Source organism: Pseudochaenichthys georgianus, chromosome 17 (genome assembly GCF_902827115.2).
Source record: "Pseudochaenichthys georgianus chromosome 17, fPseGeo1.2, whole genome shotgun sequence".
Taxonomy (NCBI): Eukaryota; Metazoa; Chordata; class Actinopteri; order Perciformes; family Channichthyidae; genus Pseudochaenichthys; species Pseudochaenichthys georgianus.
The window spans coordinates 21,590,762-21,610,075 of NC_047519.1; the positions used below are offsets into that span (position 1 = coordinate 21,590,762).

The window sequence follows — 19,314 nt, forward strand, 5'->3', positions numbered from 1 at the left end:
TTATCCGTCACGACAGATTGGAAGCCAGCAACGGTCTTTTAATGGGGCCTGGTTTGACACATACAGCTGGGTCGAATATTCAGTTGAAACTGACTCAGTGTTTTGCTTTGCCTGTCGTCATTTTTTGGGTGCTGGGAAGCGATTCCATTCCGAGCCTGCCTTTACCAATGGATTTAAAAACTGGAAAAATGCAACAGGAGCTTTCAAAAAACACAACGGGAGTGCAGCACACAGGTTTGCCATGGAGGCATGGGCTGAATTTAAACAGACAACGAAAGATGGCTCAAGACTGGGAAACATGATTGATGCAGGTCATTTAAAACTTGTGAAAGAAAACCGTGAGTACATGAAGGCCGTGGTGATGTCCTTACGTTATACTGCATGTCAAGGCATTGCACAGCCAGGTCACCGGGAGCAGGAGGGTGAGGAGAACTCGGTTAATAGGGGAAACTTCCGAGAGCTGCTACACTTAATTGGTGAATTTGACGTGACTGTAGCAATGAAACTGAACGGCAATCCTCAAAATGCTAAATACACACATCAAGACATCCAAAACGAGATTTTCCAGATAATGGCAGATTTGGTCCAAAGTGAAATAAGTGCAGAAATTAGGGAAGCTGAATGTTTCGCCCTAATGGTTGACGAAACCAAAGATGTCAGTAAAAGCGAGCAACTGTCCATCGTTGTACGTTATATAAAAGGAGAACAAGTGCGTGAAGAATTCCTGCACTTCAGACGCACAGAGGGCCTGGACGCCGACTCGCTCCTCAGTACCATCAAACAGACGCTCAGCCAATGCAACATCGACCCACACATGTGTGTTGGACAGTGTTACGATGGGGCTGCTGTCATGTTGGGATGCAAGAACGGAGTACAGCAGAAGTTTAAAAAGTGCCAAATGCTTTGTATATCCACTGCCATGCACACAGATTAACCTTGTGTTGGTTGATGTGGACCGCAATGTTGAAGCAGCAGCCTACTTTTTTGAAACTGTACAAATGCTGTACAACTTCTTCGCCAACTCAGTCACCCATGATATTCTCATAAAGAAACAGAGAGAAATGGAGCCAACTTCACAACCAGTTGAACTTAAGAAACACGCTGGTCATGTCAATATACAGCGCTGGTGGCTATCCGCAAATCACTGCCTGCAGTAAAGGCAACATTTACAGAGATCATGTCTCAGCCCAATGCGCGGAGGAAAACGGAGGCCAGAGCGGTGAGTGGACTAATTGATGAGCAGTTTGTCTTGCTTCTTACGCTTTTCGAGGATCTTTTCCGTGTCACAAAATTCATGTCTGACCAGCTCCAATCGCCCAGCCTTGAGCTGTCCTCTGCAATGGACTTGGCTGATTCGGTCATAGCGACACTGACAGGCAGACGCGCAGAGGAGTCATGGAGGGAAATTCGGGACAGAGCAAGCGACCTGTGCACCAAAGCCAATGTAAATCACAATGAGACACCCGAAAGGAGACAGGCACAGCCTCCTCGACATCTACAGGAGTTTGTTGTGGAAGCCCAAATCGAACGCACACCAGTTACATCCCCAGATGCGCTGCGCACAGAGTGTTTCTACCCAGTAATCGACAGACTTGTGGTTGAAATGAGAAGACGTTTCTCAACTGAGGCCGGTGGTGTCCTCTCCGGAGTCTCGGCACTCAGCCCCAAACATGCATCCTTCTTAGATAGAAAATGTCTGCAACCCATGGCCAAGTTCTATGGAGTGACGGAAGAGAACCTGACCCCAGAGCTACACCAGGTTAAGCGCCTACTGGAAAGAAAGAAACAACAGGGACATGAACTGAAGGACACAGCGGAATTTCTGGCTTTAATGCGACCCTACAAGGATGCCTTTATGGATTTACACAGACTAATATGCATTTCCCTGACTCTGCCTGTGACCTCTGCTGTCTCCGTCGCATCAATAATTATCTAAGAAACAGCAGTGGTGATGCACGGAACAGCAACCTGGGCCTGCTGGCTATCAATAAGCAGAGGAGTAACTGAGCCTACACACGGCGGCGTGCGTTGCCGCTTGGCGGTGGGCGTGTCTTGAGCTTGTGGAGTCAACGCGAGCAACCCGGAAGTCCCTCAGTGGCAGCCATGATAAGTGCCGTTCCAATTCTCCAAATGAAAGGAAAGGAGGTTTCAAACTTCCTTTATAACCTCCTTTAGCTTAGGAACCACTGGACCTCCCTAACCGAAAGGAGAGGAGAAAATGCTGCCCCACAATGCATTGCAGCCGCAGCATTTGCCGTCACTCAACAGTCGGCCGTTCACGGAAACAACCGATTATGACCGAGAAATGATATCATGAAAGTTACGGTGCTTATTAAGCATTTTAAAACGTATGTGGTAAGTTGCCAAAGTGCTTTGTTTTGAACGTGCATCAGTATTGTAATCAAAAAGAGAAATATGAACGTTAGTTTTTACTGAAATTATCAAATAAAGTCAACATCTCACAGTCTTTACTGAGCTGTGTGGGGTTTGTTCAACTTTTAAAAGATGTTTGAATGGTGATATACACAGTGATAGATGTTAAGGACTAACGTTTATAATAAATACATTTGTATTGATTTTAAGATATTTTCATACAATCATATGTATTGGAATCATTTGTATTAATGTGGAGAGGGTGATGAGCATAAGTTTCACTTTCCTTTTTTATTTCAATTCCAACTTTGGTCATGAAGAATATGTTTCTCTGTTGTCCACGTTCATAAAGCAAAGCAACAGCATCAGAGCACGGTGCAGAGTCTCTAGATGAGTTTACAGTAGTCCCTCGTTCTTATTGAACATCCATGTTGTAGTCCGCTGTATAGAAAACTGTAGTTTCCATAGTTTCCCCACAGCAGCAGCCAGACGCACATTCATGACGTCCGCTGGCGCATCATAAACACGTCGGATAGTGAAAGTGCATTCGGATTCTCTAAAGTACCGCAGTCTCTTCTCCTAAGTCCTTTTGAATTCTCCTATCCACTATCCCTTAACCCCGTGACGTTTCACTCCAGGTCTGATGAGAATATTCGTGCTGGTCAAACGGCGATACTACACTTCCTTTAGGTTGCTGGCCCGGCCCATTGACTTAGGCTGCAGTCGAATAGTCCAAAGATCAGCTCCTAAGTTCTAACCCTATCGTCTATTCCTTGACCTCTGAGTGAAACGTCACGGGGTTAAGGGATAGTGGACAGGAGAATTCAAAAGGATTTAGGAGAAGAGACTGCGGTACTTTAGAGAATCCGAATGCACTTTCACTATCCGACGTGTTTATGATGCGCCAGCGGACGTCATTGTGTGCGTCTGCTGCTGTGGGGAAACTATGGAAACTACAGTCTTCTATACAGCGGACTACAACATGGATGTTCAATAAGAACGAGGGACTCATCTAGAGACTCTGCACCGTGCGCTGATGCTGTTGCTTTGCTTTATGAACGTGGACAACAGAGAAACATATTCTTCATGACCAAAGTTGGAATTGAAATAAAAAAGGAAAGTGAAACTTATGCTCGTCACCCTCTCCCTCCGGTCCACATTAATACCAATGATCCCAATACGTATGATTGTATGAACTAAAGATCTTAAAATCAATACAGATGTATTTATTATAAACGTTAGTCCTTAACATCTATCACTGTGTATATCACCATTCAAACATCTTTTAATAGTTGAACAAACTCCACACAGCTCAGTAAAGACTGAAATGTTGACTTTATTTGATAATTTCAGTAAAAACTAACGTTCATATTTCTCTTTTTGATTATAATACTGATAAACGTTCAAAACAAAGCACTTTGGCAACTTACCACCTATGTTTTAAAATGCTTAATAAGCACCGTAACTTTCATGATATAATTTCTCGGTCATAATCGGTTGTTTCCGTGAACGGCCGACTGTTGAGTGACGGCAAATGCTGCGGCTGCAAGGCATTGTGGGGCAGAATTTTCGCTTCTCCTGTCGGTTAGGGAGGTCCAGTGGTTCCTAAGCTAAAGAAGGTTATAAAGGAAGTTTGAAACCTCCTTTCCTATCATTCTCATCATTCTAGAGAATTCGAACGGCACTTATCATGGCTGCCACTGAGGGACTTCCGGGTCATTTCACTCCTTTAGGAAGGTTCCTAAGCTAAATGGACAATTCAACTTCAGCCTTACATTGGGAAAGAGTGGTCTGTAACTCGTTGGATAATTTTTTTTAAACTAAATAAACTACCCAGTATGAACGTTTGTATAGCCCTTATTAAAAACATTCGTTCCTCAAGTTCCTCAACTTCCTGGGGTCTGCACTCCCTCTCTGCTGCAAAGACCCAAAACCTCCTTCTGGCATCAACATAGCTCAGCTCAGATACAGCAACAAGCTGCCACCTAGAGGTAATTCACACCTGCAATACTGAATATGGTACAAAGTACAGTTGTATTTCTATGGTCTGAGCACCATGAGATTGGGAGGACCCTATTCAAACTGTAAGAGTTGTTTATTTCATTTTTCTCTCAAACGAATCGCAACATTTCTAAAGTTGCTTCCAAACAGAATTCGACTTTGCAAAAAAAAAAAAGTACACATGGTCGAAATGCATATGTGGATGTTGCGCATAGCCCCTGCTGTATGTACTCTCGTATGAAATGTATAACACATTGAAACATTAAAAAGTCCATTGGAGGTATAGGCTACTCTAAACCCAAGAGGAAGCTGGCGCCCCAGTTGTAGCTTTAATTTGCAGTGGGATTTGTACCTAATGCAAGTAAATTAACACTATTATACACATGTAGACTTCTGCCACCACAGTATACGTGTCACCACAGTATACGTGTCAGTATACCAGTATATTGTTATGGATATATGCCAACCTTCATCTTGATGATTTATATGGTTTGATTTAATTATTTTTGGCAGTGTTGTGTGGGACCCCGCCCGCAGTGGAGAACGCCCATTTGATTGGTCGCAGGAGGTCACACTACGACATCCATGCAGTGGTTCGCTACCAGTGCTCCGAGGGCTTCTTCCAGCGTCACATCCCCACCGCCCGCTGCCGGGCTGACGGGAGCTGGGAGAGACCCAGGATCATCTGCACAAAGTGTGAGTGTCCGTTTAAACCTTTATCATTTGTGTAAAGGTGTGTAAAGGCTTGTTTTACTTACTGATAAGAGGTTATAGATTATCAGTATCCATTTTTTTTTAATTAATTATTATCAATTTCTGACTCTTATGATAGCCTTTTACTGTCTTGTGGTGGTATGACACTCCGTAAAATAGTTTTGTGTTTGTTGATATTCTGTCCTGTTTCGTGTTGGATTTCCATGGTTTAATTTAGACCTGCATTTTGTATGCTCATATTCAGAACAACTTACAATACAGGTAGTGCAGCAGATAAATATGATACATTTAATCACAAAAAACACATAAAGTATAATGCATCCTTATCAAAAATATTTTTGTTATGTGTCTATGTAAAATAAACTGTTATTTTCCAATTCAATTTTATTGGATTTGTGTACTCAAGTTCCATATCAGCTCAAGTCTTAAGTCCTGTATTAGTCAAGCTTTGGTACAAACTATTGGTTACTTCAAATATCTCCTAATTAACAGGATTAATATATTAAGGAGAGGTAAAAAGAAAGAAAGAATAAAATTACAGTTGTGTATCCAATCTTTATTTCAGACTCAAGGTCCATATATAACCACAATAAACTTTAAAGCCTTTGTGCTCCCTCTTTCAGCCCGGCGGTCACACCGGTACAGACGCCACCATCACAGTCAGCACAACGAGCGCCGCGGCCACAGGAGACACGGAGGAGATGGACACAAGGCCAGAGAGGACGCACACAGCTACTACTGAACCAAATAATACAGCGTCTGCAAAGCCCATGTGCTAACCACGGCCTATAAAGAAAGACAGTAGCTCACCCCCATTTCCTTTCCTGCTTCTAACCATGCTCCGTTTGGCTTTATTCCTCCTTAACAATTAGGTTTTCTTACTCTAACATACTGTACAGTTTATCTCCATAACCACTCTCCCGGTGTTTTGATGCTTCTTTATGTTTTCACCCTGCTTCCTTTAACCGAGGTCCATGCGAACACTAGCTATGACACTAACTCCCTCCCTAACATCTGAGTAAAGTTAATCCTCTTCCTGTCTACGAACTAAACCCCGCGACTGACAGCAGTGTGTGACGTATGCATGTGAGAAACTTAGAAAAGTGCTGAGTCACTTTTTGCAAAGGTTTGTTTGTTCTACATGAAAACGATTCTCTTACTAGTATTCTGTTTACAAAGCACAGATGTAATTGATGCATTTAGTCCCTGGAGACCCTGAGCTTTTTGTATGTGTACTGTAGCTGTTACTTTTTCCATAGAGCAACTGAGAGCTGACCTGTTTTTATTCTACTGACATGCTTTTTCTAATCTTTGCTATGTTTTTGTGTTATGTTACTATTTATTATAAATCGTTTGCTAGTGAGTATGCTTTCATTGTTTACTTATACTTCAAAGAGCCGACTTAACATCATTTTCTATACCAGTATATAAGTCCAACAGTCAACAATAAACTAAATTAATCATTTGATTGCCTCTAAACTAATCTCTGTATTGTAAATATTGTGGTGTTTGTTTTTGGCTGATCCCTGATCAATAGTTGGACCTTGTCTAATGAAATAGATCCCCCCATCCCTATAAGCACTCTCAACTAATGAAAATGTCCCGATGACATAGATAGTGTTGATGGGGTTATACTTTAGGAGATAACCACTTGATTGTATCTGAATTGCTAAATACTTTCAATCTTTGCACGGCTATTTTTACTTTGATGAGTAGAATGACACCATTTTTTGTCTTTGATATTTGATCGGTCATTCACTTTTTTGGTGTTCTTGTGACTTTTTGTCCTGCTGTTGTATTCCATTCTTAATAAAGTAAAAAAATGAACAATAGCATTTCTGCATTTTTTTATTCAAGCTCACAAACCAACAGCTGGTTCTCAGCTTCTTCTTCATGCATATTTTAATAGGCCATGATAGCGCTACAACACTTATGTTACAAATATTTTAACAATGCACCACTGGATGGATAACATTTTGCAGTCATGGTCCCCAGGGGATCAATCCAATTTATGTATGTATTGATCATTTTTGTCCTGAATGATCAAATACATTTTAGCACACACCACAAGGACATCTATCAGATCAAAACTTTCATTTGTCTAACGCATTGGTTTTATATACTTTCAAAACTGACAACATTCCCATGGGCCTCAGCTAGCTTACGTTTTGGAAAGCAAATGTTGGCAACCTTACAAACTGAACTAATACACTTACACCCTTACATGGTAAACATAAACACCAGCATGTTAGCATCCTAACCACAGACTATAACAGTATAAGAAGTCGACACATTTAATATAACGTCACCTGTGGTTTGTGGACTACGATTTTAAAGCCTTGAGTTTGGCATCCTGGCCGTAGCCATTTAGTCTTTTGGACTGAATGCTGAAATTTTGAGGCAACCAATACTTTGAAATTAACTCTCATTAACATGAACAACAGAGTGGTAGCAACAAGTCAATCAAAAGGATGGTATGCCCTAAAACATACCCTGATTTGTCACAATCTTTTCTCCAATTGGGATCAAATTTACAAAATGAACATAAAACTATTGAGAAGGACTTCATACTAGTGATTACAACAAAAAGCTTTTCAAGGAAATATTTACTAAGGCAATAAATCCAACTAGAAGTTTATTTTGTAATGTTCTTATTCTGCCTGCTAGATGTTTGATAGCCCTTCTGCATTGGCTTCATGTTTCAGACCCTAAGGTTTAATTTAAATGCTGACATTATCATTTAGCTCAATGCACCACTGTACCTAAGAATCCTCACACAGAGCTGTAGACTTGGGGTTGTTTTACTGGAGAGTGATCCTATAATCCATTACTTGTAGACAGGAAAGGGCTGTTATCCCCAGATTGTTTCTTTCGTGTCACCTTCCTACCCCAACAGAGGAAACTCAATCAAATCCCTTTATTTTGGGCTTTATCTTTCTGAGCTTTGCTGCACACTTCATATTGCACTCTGCACAGCGAGCAATAGTTGTATCCTGTTTGGTTCAAAGGCAATGTTCTCATCTCTGTTGTGTGTATGTGAGCAGCATATTTTAAGAGAGAAAGACGGCCCACCAGGTGAGTGGCCCATAAAAGACAAAAAGCTAGAATGGAGCAACAGAAACCTTGCTGTCAAATTATCCATTACGTTTTCTTTTGGTGAATTTGATTTTAACATGATATGAAAATGAAAACAGAAATATATTTATGGTTCCTCTCTCTTTATGGTTGTTTACTTCTGTCTAAAATGTATCCATTTAATGGCCATGGATAGCCAGGATTTTATTAATGATACATCATTTATGTAAATCCTAACTTTGTAATTGGCCTAAATGTCAAATTCCGAAACCAAAAACATCAGTATCCTCCTTCAAAATAAAAAAGGACAAGACTTTGATCCACCATGTGAAAATGTCACTTTGGCACCCAAAACAAAAAACGTTTGGGCCACTAACAGCTGACCTCAGTGTCATGGGACAATTTGTACTGTATGTTGTCGCTCATCCAAACTCAGGGTTCACCTCTTATCAGTTTCACAGCAAAGTGAACTGGGCCAGCGGTTCACTGCACTTTGGGTACAATGACAGCACCGACCGAAGGCAATATTGACAGCTAAAGAGATAACCAAACTGCTCGGGTGCTGAAAAAAGGCAGAACTTTAGATATACGATCTAGATTATATATGTATATTTTTTTCAAAGGTATACATTAGGTAAAACACATAATGTAAATCCCTGGTGCAAATAACTTGTATCCGAGTTTTATCTATTTGTTTTTATTGAAAATAAAGTTAAACATAAAGCATGAAAAACCACTGAGATGCAACTGGAGATGAAATCGCTTAATCAATTAGTACAGCACTATTTTGGTAATCATTTAAAAGATGTTGGGATGAAAACACAAAACAATGTAAAATATGTCACCTTGTACTGTTTTTAATTGTGATAGACATGTTTCATTATTTTCCAGACTAAATAATTTAACATTTCCTTACAAAGTTATGTTAGTTGCCTCCCATGTGACCTCATGTAAGGATCGAATATTTTAACACGATATAAAGTCTTTTTATAAAGGAGTTTTTCCTTTATGAAATTCTCCACTTGAATAACTCTTTCAACCCACTTCAGCAACTCTTAAGTTATTGAGCCTTTTAGGAATTCAGTGAATCGTCCTCTCATATTCACAGTTTTTAAACACAGAAAACTGTGATAGTTTTCCCTGACTCAGTAAAACTAAAAATTCAAGCTGTGGAGTTGTAGTGTGGTTATCTTCATAAAAGGATGCACCATGGGCTGCTCTCCAGTAGTGTGTTGCCAACTGTCTGATCCAGGCTAATAGTCTCAGTTTGGGAAGATACCAACTGGGTGTCTGCATGAGTCACCTGAAAGCTGACCTCATCAACAGCCTTCTTATCAGGGTCCAATAGTCCGTGAGGGGAGTGCCGCTGCTGCCGCTGCTGTGCTAGGTATTTGAACGGTTGACTCAGAGAGTAACGTTTTTAGCTCTCCTCTGAGTTTCAGGTTGAAAAATGGTGTGTTTAATGCAGTTTGTGTGCCAAAGAGAGTCCCCTGAAAACATTAGCCTTGTCACAGCGTGAAGTATTTCTCGACAGTCTGTGGCTGGTGTGTGGTCTAGTTTTTCTTCTTCTCCTTGTTGGTCTGTCCCTCAGAAACAGGTTTCATGAAATAAACGGGGTTGGTGTGGCAGCGCAGGGCCAGCAGAGCCGGCAAAGCAGCCAGCAGCACATTGAGGGTGATAACAGGCCACCATTTGTCTGCTGGGACTCGGTACGTGTAGGGAGTGCGGGAGTGCTGAGATGCTCCGATATGGCACCACTGGCTCTGGGGGTACAGCAGGGGGAAGTCAGCATTTATGCTGTATTTGCATGGAATATTAATAGCAGCAAAAAACATAACTGCAGTTACCTGAGCCATGGCCCCAGCAAAGAAGATCGTCCAGTCCAACATCCAGCTGCATCCAGGTGTTCTCAGACCATGGGTGAAGAAAGCCATCAGGGGCATCGCATAGAACAAATACACCAACATCTGCACAAAAAGACGAATCATTATAAACAAGAAGATACAGTGTATTAAGATTCTGGTTTAATTTTCTCCACACTCACCATCACCCTGGGGAAGACCACTGGGTCTTTGAGGTAGGGCTCGTACTGGTAGATGTAGGTGAAACAGGTGTCGAGAGGACAGTCCAGCACCACCTGCAGCAGAGCAGGAAGAGCGGGTTATAGCATCCACACTACACCATCATGACTCAGTGAGTTCATTCAGAAGCAGTAATGCAGGACAGATACAAAAGCCCACATGTAGTTTTACTCACAAAGCCTCTGAAAACAGAGAAGGCCATCGCTCCGAGCAACATAAGAGACAGAAGCAGGTCAATGGGCCGAAAGAGCAAACCTTTCTTCTGCTCTGCTGAAATCTAGTCAACACAGGGAAATAGGTAACAGTACTGTACATCCACATACTTAAATTACTACATAACAGTCATTATAAGGCAAGATTATTATATGCAGATTTGCATAGGCTGCATTTTCTTTTTCTCTGTGATTATTGATGATTATTCAATAAACAGTTAGGTTTACTAGTGAATGAATAAGTTGCATTTACAAAACAAAAACAGCATTAGTTAAGTTAGTTGATCCTCTGTGCCATAAGTTTCCAACCTTGGGGTAAAGACCCAGACAATCGCTTTTGTCAGGGTGATGAAATAATAAACAAACTGTTATTGAAATTACAAACTGTTGTTTAATCTTTTTTCTTACTGTAAATATGAATTTTGTACATTTTCATATCTTCTGTACACTGACAGAAGCTCAAATGAAACAAAAAATGGTTGGACACCACTACTCTACAGATACACAGATTGTTGTAAATCTGCTGGGACTTACCTTGTCTGCAGTGACGACCGGCATCTCTCTGGGTCTGCTAAAGAGAACAGAGGCCGCCCAGAAAGGGGCCAAAAAGAAGGGGACATTCCTCCAAAAACCTGGTCGAATGTTAGACCCGTATTTACCTGCATAAATAGGAACTTATAGTAAACAAACACAAACAAGACAGAGGATGTGCTAAATCAAATGTGGCATATCTCACCTATCACCACTCCTGGGATGTGAACAATTTGATTGGCGATTGAGGAGCCCGCCCACAGCAGCCCCAGGCTACGATAGGACTTCCTGCATGGACAAATAAACAACAGTTGTTCTTAGAGGACTCACTGAACACAGAGCAGACCGTTTTTTATCTGCTGACAGCTTACCCTCTGAACATGCGGTGGATGATGGTGAGGAAGAGGATAAAGTGTACGATGCCGTCCCAGTATGACATCATCACAGCATAGGCGGTGCTTAGATGGGGCTCACCCTAAAGAGACAGATCACATAAGGAATTTTAGCTTTTGACATGTGAAGACAATACAAAGCATTATAAAGAAGTAGACAAAGGAAGGGAAATGGTTAGCTCTCACCTTCTTTAGGTAGAAGCCCATGAAGCCAGAGATGAAGCCATCCTGCTCTAAAGCATTAGTTAGACCCACCATGCAGGTGAAGGAAAACTCTGCAAATACTGAACACAAAGAGCCACAATGAACAAAACGACCCCTTCATTTGACTAATATGTTAAAGTGTTTGTGTGTGTGTGTGTGTCTGGTTCTAGGTTTACCATAGAATAAGGGGTCTACTTTCGTCTGATTTGACACAGTGAGGCGGAGGAGAAGGAGTACAAATCCCAGGATGAACATTCCCAATCCCAGGATCGGAAGAGGCCTGAGGAATAATGAGAGATTATAAATCAATTTGCCAATTGTGTTTAAGGAAATGATCATACTACGTTTCCTCAACTGACATTTTGTTAATCAAGTTAGAACTAAAAAAATCTAGAAAATAATCAGTAGACTAGTCCAAACGAAAATAAACTTTAGCTGCAGCCCTGATTATAAATAATGTTCATCACATTTATACTTTCATCAGAAACAAAGAGATTAGAGTGAATGTGAATAGACAAACCAAGAAACATTTGTATTAACCTGTTATTCCCTTTGTTTCCTTTCTAGACAAATATGAAATTAAAAATGGGCCTGAACTCTCATAATCCTCCTTTTCAAGGCTCCTGCTCTCATTCAGACATCAGATTTGAAGATTTGTTATTAAATTCAAGGTTTTCTTTGGTGTTATTCTTAGTTTGGTCTTGAAATAACACTGGTCAAGTTTTGTACACCATTCAAATTGTGGTCATTAGGATACTTTTAAAGGGTGCTGCTCTCTGTGTCACTGGTCTTGGAACAAGCTACCTTGATGAAAGTGTGTGTGATTCAGTTCAAAGCTTTGAAACAATGTAGTCAATGTGTTACCTAAATTTACTTTAAGAAGTGTAAAACATTTTCTTCAAAATGTAATACATTTAATCCTGAAGACTTAAGTGAATCTTGTTTTCTGTGGGCTTTATGAACCTGCACAGTGACTTTAAACAAGGTTACCTCAGGATAAACACGCCCTCAATAAAACCTCTTTTCCCTCAGGCTTGGACCTGTTCATTACATTACATTGCATTTAGCTGACGCTTTTATCCAAAGCGACTTACAATACAGTAAGTGCATTCGGAATCATATAAGTACACAGGGTCGGCGTCATGGGGGGTCATTCGCGGGCCATGCCCCCCCCAAATGAGTCACTGTGCCCCCCCAACGCAGGGTGGGCAAGCCTTGCCACTTTGCCGTTTTTTTTAATCATATCAGTGAAAACGTTTCCACTAAAGGTTTTTTGTGTGAAATACATCAGAAATAAAGAATACAAATATAAAACACAGCCTGAGGTGTGCTCACTGCTGCTCTCTGATTGGTGTGTTGCTTGACCAATGACCCTCGACCTTTGTTTTGTTATCATTACGTGGCTGTGTGTTTAGATGAAAGCCCAGTGGCGATCTGTTCATCTGTTACACTGATTATACAGTAAAGCCATCAAAAATAATATGATATAGTACAGTACAAGTAGCCTACTTCTGGGTCTCTGTGTTTCATTCAAGCTCGGCTCTGTGTGTGTGTGGCACGAGCGCATTTTGTGAGTGCGCGAGTGGTAACGTGGAATGTTGTCGTTAGCATCTGGTTAGCTAGCTATGCTAACGGATATAAAGAGCTGTTTCTACACCAAGGTGGAGGAGAGTCCTCTCCTGTCAGACTGAGAGGATCGTATAACCTCAGCTCAGTGAGGTAAGGACTCTCTCAGTGTTTAGATAGTTAACTTTAGTGTAGGTTATCTCAGTGGGTCTCAAACGGTTTGGTCACCATTTATGTAAACAAGTATTTGCGAGGAATACCTTTATATGATCATTATAGTTATTAAAGAATAAGAGAATAAATGAAAAACGGGTATGAAATACTATAGGACAGTAACACAAGAATACAGTTAAAAAGGGGAGTGATTAGTAAAATATCCATAAAGAAAAAGTACATCTGTGTACAACACACTCTCACTCCCTAAGCGTCCAATAGCGACGTTTGGTCAGTGTCCGTGGCGTCCAATTGTGACGCTCCTAGGCTCCTTCAGCGTCATAAAGGGACGCAAATAGCTTTCAACTGATTGCAATGTATTCCCATCTGCGTCGGGATTTGACGCTCATGGAAGCACGGCATTCGTTTGTGTCGGCTGCCCTTAAAGGTAATGTGAGCGTCCATTCCCATTGGATAACGGAGAATTGTACACCCGGAAGTAAGTATTCCTCTTACTGTCGATTGATTTTACAGTGATATCTGCACTACTCATCGACTAAAAAACACCAGATTATCCTTGTTAATTACACAACATTGATTGCTTTAAATTGTGTGCAATGCTTTTGTATTTTTCCCCTTCGATTCGGAGAAACAAATATTTGTTCTGAGTAAAGGATGGCAGAAGACACTACACTACCCAGAATCCCCAGCTATCGTTTGGACTACACCATGTGCTCTGTTTCACAAACCCTGTGATAGTCCTCAAGCTCTGTGATTGGAGAGTGTGCTCCGAGGGTTAAGCCGATTCTCGAACAGCACTTGAAATGGGATGGAACCACGGCAGACTGTCCAAAACTGGATTTGAACGGGTCCACCGCGTCCCCCCCTCCCCCACCCCGTCCCCAGAACTATACATGCTGGCTATTCTGTTTCGCAACACGTTCTCTATGGCACGCCTCTACTGGGAGTTGTAGTTTTAAAAGACGTTTTCGTATTTCCCATAATAAGAAGTTGCCAGTATTAAACTGTGTACATCCCTGGAGGTGTAGGGGACAGGAAACACTCACATTTAAAACATATAATTAATAAATGGGTGAAAATTGCTTGTGCCCATTATGGGCAGTATTAATATATATACCCACACGCCAGCTAAGGTCAGAAGAGCTTTATTTAACAGCTGGTCTTATGTGTGTGACCCCTGTGATAACATTACATTACATTAATTGATAAGCCTGAAACATGCACTTGTCATGGTTCAGAGGCACATTTTGCAAATATGGCAGTAGCCATCGATCAGCTTAAGATAAGATATACTTTATTGATCCCAAGTTGGAACATTTGCGTTACATCAGCATGTGTAACAGTTAAATATGCAGTGGTGTTTATTTGAAAATCATTTAGTATAATCACACAAATTCTGTGTTTTATATTCAACAATTCTGTGTTCTTTATTTATTGATTGTTCAATACCTGACAAGACCGGAGATGAAATATCTACATACATCTCATAAGAGTATAATACATTATGTATAATATCAGTTAAAATAAGTGCTTCAACATAGTTAACATTGCTGGAGGTATGCACAAATATTGATAGATGTCTTGTAATGCACTATTGAGGAACCTGCAACCCAAGTTTTTCATTCAGTGCAGAACTACACCACAGTTGTGTAGGCCTATATGATATGTCAATAAACCTTAGAAAATCTTGAAATCTTGAAAGGGATGTGCAAAATAGTCATTATATACAGTCTTTAATTAACTATTAGTAGAGAATAACGAGTAATGAATATACTTTATAGGGATCGTATTAATATCTAATAATAAAAATAATTAAATTCAATAACATGCTTTAACCACCAGGTGTCCCTTTATATCAGCTGTGCACCTTTATGGTGTAAATACAGCCTATCTACCAATTGGATCAAATATAAAAGTCAGCCGAATTAGTGTTGATACTGCAAGGAGACGTATTGTGTGAAAAGAAATGTAAGATGTTGTTTAATGGCTGATATATTTATGATCCACGTCACGTTTTCAGTTCCTCATGTTTGTCTAGAGGTCTTCTCATCAGGGCTCTATAAATACAGAACTACGGCAGATATGTAATATGTAATGCAGCCGAACCGTGTATTACAATGCCGTTATGTGATGACTTTCAAAGAGAAAAGCAAGCACACTCAGAATAAGGTATTATTATTTATTTTTTTAAATGTTTTCGGTCTGTTTCCGGTATTTGTTAATGACGATGTGCTGTGAGATGTGAGACTGGAATTGCACAGGGGAAAATAACGTAGGCTATCTTTAGATGCGGATTTTGTTAAACTAATATGTTTAGGCTGTGGACCAACACTATACATTGACGGGGAAGGGGGTAGCAATAAAGATAACACCATTAAACAGTTACACAACATAACAGAAATAATATCGATAGCAGCGTCCCTAGCAACCACCTTGGTAACAATGAAAACGTCGCGATTTCCTGAAGTAATCTTCGTAATAACTAGAAAACTAAAGATCATGTACATCCACTGCACACATAATCTGAAATAACAACCCATATTTCTCGCATCAAATGACATCAAAACGCATTTTAATGGCCAAACTAACTTTAAAATAGGCATTTTACACCCAGAATAAAACGAATTTCGGCCATGTTTTCTTTTTCTGCAGGGAGAAATTTGAAGATCATGTGACATAGACGCCAGCCATCGGAATGAATGGTGAAAAAAACGGGGTTTGTCAAACAGAGCACATGGTGTAGTCCAAACGATAGCTAGGGATTCTGGGAAGTGTAGTGTCTACTGCCATCCTTTACTCAGAAAAAATATTTGTTTCTCCGAATCGAAGGGGAAAAATACAAAAGCATTGCACACAATTTAAACCAATCAATGTTGTGTAATTAACAAGGATAATCTGGTGTTTTTTAGTCGATGAGTAGTGCAGATATCACTGTAAAATCAATCGACAGTAAGAGGAATACTTACTTCCAGGTGTACAATTCTCCGTTATCCAATGGGAATGGACGCTCACATTGCCTTTAAGGGCAGCCGACATAAACGAATGCCGTGCTTCCATGAGCGTCAAATCCCGACGCAGATGGGAATACATTGCAATCAGTTGAAAGCTATTTGCGTCCCTTTATGACGCTGAAGGAGCCTAGGAGCGTCACAATTGGACGCCACGGACACTGACCAAACGTCGCTATTGGACGCTTAGGGAGTGAGAGTGTGTTGCTGTGTACAGTTCTGTTTCATATGGATGCTGAGAGATGTAGGCTATCCATAGATCTCTTCATTTTGCTCTCAAAGTGCACCAGATTGATGCATTTAACTTCAATATTTTAAAAATAATCTTCATGCCCCCAGACCCTCCTAGAGGAGGTTAGGTCCACCCCCACCTAAAACATGTTCACATGGATAGGATAGTAAATACATTTGCACACTTTTATATGGTGGCCTATGTCCATATATTTCTGTTTTGGTGGTCGCGCCACAACCGTGCATGTATGCACAAGTCATAGGTGCGCTATACAATAGCACTACACCCCTGCAATGTGTGTGAAATACACTTTACAGCATGTTTTTTTTAATTGAAGTTGCGTTGGTGTTTGTGTGTTGTTTGTTGACCGCAGTGTGTGCCCCCCTTGGTAAATGATTGCCCCCCCATTCGATTTGTTCTGGAGCCGACTCTGTAAGTACATCAGGTTTCATAGAGCCAACACATTTCAAGTGCTACTCAACTATATTTAGATAAGCCAGTGCTTTGTTAGTAATTGTATTGCTCGAAGTTGAGTCGAAAGAGATGAGTTTTTAGTCTGCGCCGGAAGATCTTCATAAGCCTATTAACATCAGCAGCTCCTTTACTGTGCACTGCCTCCATACATCAGGCCCTTACGATAGTGGAAATATCAAAGAGAGTTTGTTCACTTACTCCTGAAGCGCTGGGATGTTGTTAATAGTGTACAAAACTCCAGGAGCCAAGAGAGAGACGATCAACACGCTGACTTCCACCGGCGGCCTCATTGTTGAAATCCTATTGTTTGACCTCTTTTTGAAAGAAATATCCACCCAGAAGTATTTTTCTTCTAAACACAATGAGCTGTGAAGCTTGGCATGTTAGAATAATGTGTCCTCTCCACTGACACCGAGGGAGTTTGAGATAATTAAAAGGAGTGTCAGCCTAGCCCGTTGCCTTTTGATCTGTTGTGAAACTGCTGCTCCAACTTGCTATCTAGTCTCAAAGTTCAGACCAGGTGTCATGTCTGCTGGGAGAAACTGTAAAGGGAGAGCGGCCCAAAGTGCAGATTATGGACTTCTGGGTCGTGTGTAATGTGTAAAATACACTTTTGTCTTTGTGGAAACAAGCACTTTCGAATTTCTGCCACTGAATAGGTGAATTCTATGCTAATGTCACACACTTGCTACTAGCATACAACAACTAGTTATTTTTACTCGGCGTGTCTTTGCACAGACTGCCACCTGGTGGACACGATTATCTCAACTTTATCTCCTTAGTGACTTTTTCAAGACACTGCATTTCACCTTTGTGCCTATTCCTTTCTAATGTCACCCATTAAATCGTGCTACAGGGGATTACTTTGAAAAGAAAACTGGGTTAATGCTGGAAATCTTGAAGTGTTGTCTGGGATCCTGTGGCCCCTGGGGTTCGATTAAGGCCATCTGTCCGGTTTGGTGTAAGATTAAGAACGTCTACAGTCTTGATTAGTTTCTGGATTATATCTGAGAGAGGACATAAAGTTCAGAACAAAGATTATGTTTTTTCTCAGTCACTGGGCAGTTTCTAAAAATACTGTCACTTACCACTCTACTTTTCTTCAGATTGTGTGAACTAGGCCTCAACATCTCAGGGATAAGCATTTGTAAACCTAAATCTGATGCAGCTATCTTCTGTATCAAAGCAGCTGAAGAGGATTAAGTTGCTGCTGCCACATAGTGACCAGTGGGAAGCGAGAGTGGAGAGGGGTGGAGAGTCCAGCCTTAGAGCCGACATGAGATGCGATTAAATCATAACCTTCGCATGCACAGCAGACACACAGTTAGTTTGAGGTGACAGATCATTTTAGAGTCCATCCAGTTTGCTGCTATGATGCATCCTCTAATTTTAGGTATTATAGTCGTGAACACTTCTCTAACTGTCGTCTTCTGGGTCTTCATTCTGGGCGACTCCTACATGAAGTGGCAGACGGATCCAGAAGACAAACCCAAGAAGATCGTCACCCCGGCCTGAGGGTCGAAATGGACTGACTGAAACTGTTTTGTTTTAGGACTAGTGAGTAAGGGCAGCTAGTAGTGCTTTCTGTCGAGTCTGCTTATGATCTTTCTGTTTCACCTACTTGCAAACTAACTAAACTGAAGGGATCCTGCAACCAATTGAGAAAGGAGTCCTTCTTACAGCTAATGCCTGGATTTATTGAATAACTTAGCACAGGTAAATACATTGAATTGCACCTTTTTATTGTCTTTGAGTTGTCCTTAAGTCGTATTTGTGGCTTACAGTGTGAATAATCTGTTGAAACTGCACCACACAGTTTCAACAGGCTTTGCAAGTGATGCTTAATGACCTGCGTCTTTTGTTTTGCTGTCTGCTGACTCAGATAATAGTGTGGCTTGCATCCAGCCTATGCTGTCATGGATTACAGAAGAACATCTTAATACTGACACAGACAGCCTGACTTTCCTGAGATCCTCATCCTGAAGAACATGCAGAGACCTCACATTGCTTTTTCCCTATACACCAATCCTTCTGTTTTGTCTCTTTGTCACCTGGTTCCTCCTCTACTGGAAACTGGATTTTCGTTCAAGTTTAACCTTCTTTTAAATCTTGCTTTTATATCTTCTGCATAACATGACAGACAACTTCTACCTTGGTCTGCACCCAGTCTCTTGGGTCACCCTCTTGGCGAATATTGCCTTCACCATAATGGAATGGGCATTTCTCATGTCCAGGATTTGTAGAGTTCGCGAGGAACCAAAAGAATAAATCTACGAA

The 19,314-nt window shown here is 40.9% G+C and overlaps 2 protein-coding genes across 3 annotated transcripts in view; one reads left to right on the forward strand and one right to left on the reverse strand.

Annotated features, from left to right (window-relative positions):
* LOC117462451 (neurocan core protein-like) overlaps positions 1-6,918 on the forward strand; it is a 69,195-nt gene extending 62,277 nt beyond the window's left edge. For both annotated transcript variants that reach the window (XM_034104695.2, XM_034104696.2), the window contains exons 19-20: positions 4,888-5,070; positions 5,712-6,918. In XM_034104695.2, the coding sequence (XP_033960586.1) occupies positions 4,888-5,070; positions 5,712-5,830 (302 nt within the window). In that variant the 3' untranslated portion in view covers positions 5,831-6,918. The remainder of the gene's footprint in view (positions 1-4,887; positions 5,071-5,711) is intronic.
* Positions 6,919-6,972: 54 nt separating this feature from the next.
* On the reverse strand, positions 6,973-17,526 carry tm6sf2a (transmembrane 6 superfamily member 2a). Its single transcript, XM_034104698.2, has 10 exons — positions 17,236-17,526; positions 11,760-11,863; positions 11,566-11,663; positions 11,359-11,462; positions 11,193-11,275; positions 10,991-11,115; positions 10,420-10,521; positions 10,208-10,300; positions 10,011-10,130; positions 6,973-9,926 (listed from the first exon to the last, which is right to left on the reverse strand). The coding sequence occupies exons 1-10, from the start codon at positions 17,325-17,327 to the stop codon at positions 9,717-9,719; spliced, it is 1,131 nt and encodes a 376-aa protein (XP_033960589.1). The 5' UTR covers positions 17,328-17,526; the 3' UTR covers positions 6,973-9,716.
* Positions 17,527-19,314: the final 1,788 nt, after the last annotated feature.